Source organism: Ceratotherium simum, chromosome 36 (genome assembly GCF_057802395.1).
Source record: "Ceratotherium simum simum isolate JZ-2026a chromosome 36, ASM5780239v1, whole genome shotgun sequence".
Classification (NCBI taxonomy): Eukaryota; Metazoa; Chordata; class Mammalia; order Perissodactyla; family Rhinocerotidae; genus Ceratotherium; species Ceratotherium simum.
The window spans coordinates 28,593,303-28,599,902 of NC_141935.1; the positions used below are offsets into that span (position 1 = coordinate 28,593,303).

The 6,600-nt window shown below is 47.3% G+C and overlaps 1 protein-coding gene across 1 annotated transcript; it reads left to right on the forward strand.

The window, feature by feature from the left end:
• The first annotated feature begins 4,375 nt into the window (after positions 1 to 4,375).
• BECN2 (beclin 2) lies at positions 4,376 to 5,686 on the forward strand. Its single transcript, XM_004439584.3, has one exon. The coding sequence runs from the start codon at positions 4,376 to 4,378 to the stop codon at positions 5,684 to 5,686; it is 1,311 nt and encodes a 436-aa protein (XP_004439641.1).
• Positions 5,687 to 6,600: the final 914 nt, after the last annotated feature.

Consider the following 6,600-nt stretch of genomic DNA (forward strand, 5'->3'; position numbering starts at 1 on the left):
GTTCGAGGAGCAAGAGGAGAAAGAGGGAGCCAGGCATTGGCCATGCAGGAGACTCATAGTGAGAAGAAACTAACATTTGACCTTCTAAATATCATCTCAGCAATCTTCAGAGATGGCTTCTGCTTGATTCTTTTTTTTTTTTGTGAGGAGAGTCAGCCCTGAGTTAACATCCGTGCTAATCCTCCTCTTTTTGCTGAGGAAGACCGGCTCTGAGCTAACATCTATTGCCAATCCTCCTCCTTTTTTTCCCCAAAGCCCCAGTAGATAGTTGTATGTCATCCTTCTAGTTGCTGTATGTGGGACGCCGCCTCAGCATGGCTGGAGAAGTGATGCGTTGGTGCGCGCCCGGGATCCAAACCTGGACCGCCAGTAGCGGAGAGCGCACACTTAACCGCTAAGCCAAGGGCCAGCCCTGATTCATTTTCAAGTGAGTAATCCTGGCATTGAAGGGGTTAAGTAACCTGTTAAGCAAGCAAGATTAGAAACCAAGACTGTCTGACTCCAGAATACTGTATCACACATCCAAGGTAGCCAAAGGAAGGGTATTTGTTTCAGGATGGGGAGAGGAGAGATGGTTATATGATTATAGGGAGCAAGCCCTCCCTTTTCTCCATTTCATGCACTAACTCTGACTGCCTCCTGTGTTTATGCATGTGGTATCTTCACACCCTAACTCCAACACTCCTTCAACCCCCAGAATGGAAGTACATCAACCCTACAACCTTTTCCCTGTCTCTCCCTCCCACCTTGTCCTTCCTTTGGTGCACATTGCGGAGTCAGTCTTCCTAACCTTTCCCGACTAGTGATTTCTCCTCCCTAGTCTCCCTGCTTTAGTCTTGTGTGCTTGGCAACACTCATGCAGGTGACAGTGGCTGGAGAGAAATGTACCTCCACTCATGACAGCAAGTCACATGTGGACCTTTACAACTAAGAGCAATCGTCCCACTTGTCTCATCTATTCTCTCTACTCTCCTAGGTGACTGTCACACATATCTCTTCTCCATCCTCACTTTTTTTTTTTTTTGTGAGGAAGATCAGCCCTGAGCTAACATCCATGCCAATCCTCCTCTTTTTGCTGAGGAAGACTGGCCCTGAGCTAACATCTATTGCCAATCTTCCTCCTTTTTTTTGCCTTTCTCTCCCAAAAGCCCCAGCAGATAGTTGTATGTCATAGCTGCACATCCTCCTAGTTGCTGTATGTGGGATGCGGCCTCAGCATGGCCAGAGAAGTGGTACGTCGGTGCACACCGGGGATCCGAACCCGGGCCGCCAGTAGTGGAGGGCACACACTTAACCACCAAGCCACGAGCCGGCCCTCCATCCTCACTTTTATCTGAAAACCTTGCTTCCTATTCCACTGAGATTAAATTTAGCAACACGAATAGCATTTTCCACTTTGATAAGAGTTTCTATGGAGTGCTGAGAATAAAGCCGAATCAGGGTGGGTTTTAGATGGAATGGGAGGGGCCGGCCCCGTGGCTTGGTGGTTAAGTGTGCACACTCCCGCTGCTGGCGGCCGGGGTTCGGATCCCGGGTGCGCACCGACGCACCGCTTCTCCAGCCATGCTGAGGCCGTGTCCCACATACAGCAGCTAGAAGGATGTGCAGCTATGACATACAACTATCTACTGGGGCTTTGGGGGAGAAAAATAAATAAATAAATAAAATTTAAAAAAAAAGAGGAAATGGGAGGACAGGAATTAGAGACAATAAGTATAGGCAAGTCTTTCCTGGATGTTTGCAACAAAGAAGCCCAAGAACATGAGAAAAGGTTGGAATGGGAAGGGAAGACAAGATAATTCATCTAGTTGCTGAGGACAGTGGGAAAAACTCCTGCCCCAAACAACATTCAAGCCATGGAACTCTCACTCTTGGGCTCTCCTCAAGACTCACAAATGAGATCCTAGAGGAGGTAAGAATTGGAGAGAAATCTCTAAAATAAGAAGGGATTCAGGACCAGCCCCGTGGCTTAGTGGTTAGGTACGCGCGCTCCGCTACTGGTGACCCGGGTTCGGATCCTGGGCGCGCACTGACGCACCGCTTCTCTGGCCATGCTGAGGCCGTGTCCCACGTACAGCAACTAGAAGGATGTGCAGCTATGACATACAACTATCTACTGGGGCTTTGGGGGGAAAAACAAAAAAAAGAAGGAGGATTGGCAATAGATGCTAGCTCAGAACCGGTCTTCCTCAGCAAAAAGAGGAAGATTGGCATGGATGTTAGCTCAGGGCTGATCTTCCTCACACACACACAAAAAAAGAAGGATTCAACTGAGAGCAACACTCCACTTCCACCCATTCCATCACTAATGGAGGGCTCTACAGATGGATTCTGGATTATCCTGGAGATATTATTCAGTTGTTACATAAACCAGTCTGAGACCATCCTCTCTCCTTTTCACCAATGTGTTCCCCTAGCCTGTTTGAGGCACCAGGGCTCCCTCTGGGCTGGTTCTTAAAGCCAGGTGTGCCTTGGGTCTGTTTGGTTTTGGGTAATTAAAATGAGATTCAGCCATTAGCAGTGAATTTACTTTGCCATTCTACTCCCAGAGATGAATCAGGACTCAGAACCAACCATGACGTTGAAAGCAGCTCCAACCTTTTGTCAGGGTGAGGAAAGGCAGACTTTGTGTAGCAAATCCCTTCCAACCACCACCCTGAGACTTATATCTCAGAGGTAACGTGCATCCCTTTGCAGCACTGTGCAATCCTTAGCAAATTCATAGAAAACAGTGGATTGTTGTTTTAGAAGTTTTGAGTGGTTGATCATCTCTAGTTAATTGTGGGGTTGACTTTTATCTTTGGCCTGGTTGACAGGTTTGATAAATATTGAATTGCCTGTGAAGGGGTAGGGGGCTCTGCAATCAACTTCTAGAAGATGCTCCTATTATTGATTGATTCAGGGTATTTCAGAGAGGTCTTGAGGGCCAGGGGGACTCTTGACCAGTTGTTTAACCTCTCTTCACCTCAATGTGCTTCCAGTCTTCCCACCTCCCAGTGATTTTGAGGTTCAGATAGGATACTGGTGAGAGCTTGCATGAAGGGCTAAGTGGTAACTTAACAGGTGTAAATTACCAGTTCAGCCATGACGGTGACATGGATTAATTGGGATGTGAAAGCTGCAGCAAAGGGTGGCTAGTGGAAAGTGTGTTTCCTTGCTAGAGCAATGTCCCTCAATGTGTGGTCCAGCGTAGCACAACTGTCTGATGTGCTTAAACTTGTAGTGTCCTGGGCCACACCCCAGTGAGTCTGCAGGAAGGGTTCCTGCCTTCCCCACACACTCAGAGCATCCCCTTGCCAGCATGGTGGGTGTGGATGGCACGCTGCCTCCTGCTGGACACTGGGAGAGACAGGCCCTGTGGCTTTCCACCCCTTACTGTGGTTCAGAAATTGGGTCCTTCTACATTTGTTTATTTTATGCTCTGCTCCACCAGGTCAATAACTGCAGGTTAGAAATCAAAAGGTTTTTGTTTTAGACCAAGTGTCTCTGGTGAACATGTGTTTAGCTAGGTGGTTGACCAATAGAAGTCAACATATTTGTAAAACTTTTTGTAGGTTTGCTTTTTGATGTTATGTAAATGCTCGGTGTATTAATCTTGTTAATTATGAAACTGTGTATCTTAGCCTTTGGATGAGCTGATGGTAAATACATACTTCCAAACGACTTTCTTTGATTTGGTTTGTTAATTAAACAAATATCATTCCCATGTATGCCCACTACATTACTGTATGATAAGGGATGTTAAGTGTGTCACCAAAGCAGAAAGTCTGAATTTGGTGGTCAAGGAAGTCTTCCTGGAGGAAATGACACCTAACCCAGCCCTGAAAGAAGGAGTAGGAGTTACCCAGGTTAAGAGGGGCAGGAAGAGTATTCCAGTCAGAGGGCAAAATAGGATATGTTGGAAGAACTGAATGCAGTTAGTCTGCAGGAACATGGAGGAGCCCATGGGTGAAGGTGGCAGGAAACAGGGAAAGGAGAAGCTGGAGAGATGTACAGAGGCCTTGGTGTCAGGTTGAGATGATGAGACTTCATCTTAAGGTAAGATAAGGGCATTAAACATTTTAAGGAGAGAAGTGCCATGATCAGATTTTAGTTTTAGAAAGATTACTCTTAAGACATGCCTTGAAAATGTTAAAGGAGGAAAGTGAGATGATGGGATTTTCCTTTTAGAAAGACTCACTTGTCTAAAAGGAGCAAAAGGAGGTCTGAAGGTATCTAAGCAGGGTACCATCGTGAGGTTTTAAGGGGAGGGACAAGATGAGATATGCATTTGAAGAGAACCACTCCTCTAGAGGAGCTTAAAAAGGTATAAACGGTTAAGTACCTGGGGAGGCAGAGGAAACGTAGAACCAAGGTGAGGGTCAAGACCTCCACCATGTCCTCCAACCACTTCATTTGCCAGCGCTGCAGCCAGCCCCTGAAGCTGAATCAGTCCCTGGAGACCCTGGGCCTCAACACCACCCAAGATCCTGCAGCTTCCACGCTCGCCTCAGCTCAGGGGGGTGCAGGAGAAACCCAGGAAGGAGGCCCTACCTCCAGGGAGGAGACAGATACTGAAGAGCTACAGGATGGTGCCTCTTGCAGGACCCTGTCTGGCCATGGTAGGTTGTCCAAGGACAATTCCAACTACTTCATCCTGCTTGGGAAGTTGAACTCTGTGAGAACTCTCAATAGCACCCAGAAGGCTACTAGGGACATTTTTGACATCCTCTCTGCTGAAAAAGCTGTGGACCACCCCCTGTGTGAGGACTGTACTGACAATCTTTTATTGCAGCTGGACACCCAACTGGCTCTTACAGAATCTGACAGTCAGAGCTACAAACGCTGCCTGGAGACCAGGGAGAGTACCAGTGAGGACGAGAGGGAGACACTGCAGGAGACACTGAAGGGCTTGGAGCTGGAGGAGGCGAGGCTGGTCCAGGAGCTGGAGGAGGTGGAGAAGAACCGAGACAGAGCAGCAGCCGATCTCGAGGCAGCCCAGGCAGAGACAGAGACGCTGTCCCAGAAGGACAGGCAGTTGCAGAGGGACTACAGTAAATTGAAATGGCAGCAATTGGAACTTCATGACGAGCTGAGGAGCGTGAAGAACCGGCTGTGGTACGCCCAGACCCAGCTGGACTGGCTGGAGAAAATCAATGTCTTCAGTGCGACATTTGAGATCTGGCATGATGGCCCCATGGGCATCATCAATAACTTCAGATTGGGCTGCCTCCCCACTGTCCCTGTCTGCTGGAAGGAGATTAATGCAGCCTGGGGACAGACAGCCTTGCTGCTCCTTGCCCTGTCCAACACCATTGGACTGGAATTTCAAAGGTATCGACTCATCCCCTGTGGAGACCATTCCTACCTAAAGGCTTTAACAGATGACTCCATTGAACTGCCATTGTTCTGTAACGGCAGGCAGAGTGCTTTGCTGAATAACAAATTTGACCAGGCGATGGTGGCTTTCCTGGACTGCATGCAGCAGTTCAAGGAAAAGGCCAAGAAAGGCGAGTTGGGCCTCTGCCTGCCCTACAGGATTCGCGTGAGGAAAGGCCTGATGGAAGACCCTGGAGGCAGGGGTGCGTTCTACTCCATCAGAACCCACTTGAACACGGAGGAGCAGTGGACAAAGGCACTCAAGCTCATGCTTACGAATTTTAAGTGGAGTCTTGCTTGGGTATCCTTAAGGTATCGTCAAAAATAACTTTCTTTTTTTCTAGGAGGGAGAGGGAGATTTCTTTGCTTTAAAATACTTGTAAAAATGTTATCAGATAAATTGTAGAACTGAAGAACATAATATATTTCTAATTTAAAAAATGAATGGCCACATGAATATTAATTTAAGATTAACTAAAGTGTTGTTTGGAGCCAACCAAAGTCACTGCTATCTTCCCCAGCACACCTTTTCCTCATTTCCTTCTGCCTCCCTCTCCCCTCCTTCCCCACTCGGATAAACAAATTCAAAATGGCAGCAAAGATTAAATTACAAGAAGAGGAGATTACTTCTACATGAAAAGGGATAGAGGGATGCAGAGGGAAAGAACTGAGGGTGGGGATGAGAGAAGAGGGTGATAAGGAGAAAGGCAGAGGGCTTCAATTTGATGAGGAAATAAAAGGATTTGGGCCACCGATGTAGTTGGTGGAACTTTTGAGGCGGGGGGGGGGGATTCAAAGATTAAGTTTTTGGGTGATGTATAGTGTAAATTCCTCCTCTTCATCCTTGAGCAACTTTAATAAAGTTTTACATGCTCTTCGATGACTTAAAGTGAGAAGTGTGTCATATTGGGCTGTGCCATTATATTGAGACGAACCTGGAGGTGTGGGGGTGGGGAGGCCAAGGAAGACTGTAACATTTCAGAGGATGGATGAATCCAATGGTCAGTCAAGGGTCATGAAGAGTACCTTTACAGAGAGCTGAAGATGGAAAAGGACTTAGCCAGAGGACTTCAAAACGCAAACTGTTTTGTGTCATTCATCTGCCTCTCCATTGCTCTCAGAATAAAATCCAAAATCCTCACCATAGCTTTCAGCCCTAGGTGGTCTATCCCTGCCTGCCTCTCCAGGCTCACCTCCCTTCTCCCAGCTCCTCTCTGTCCAAAAGATGCCAAGTCCATCCTT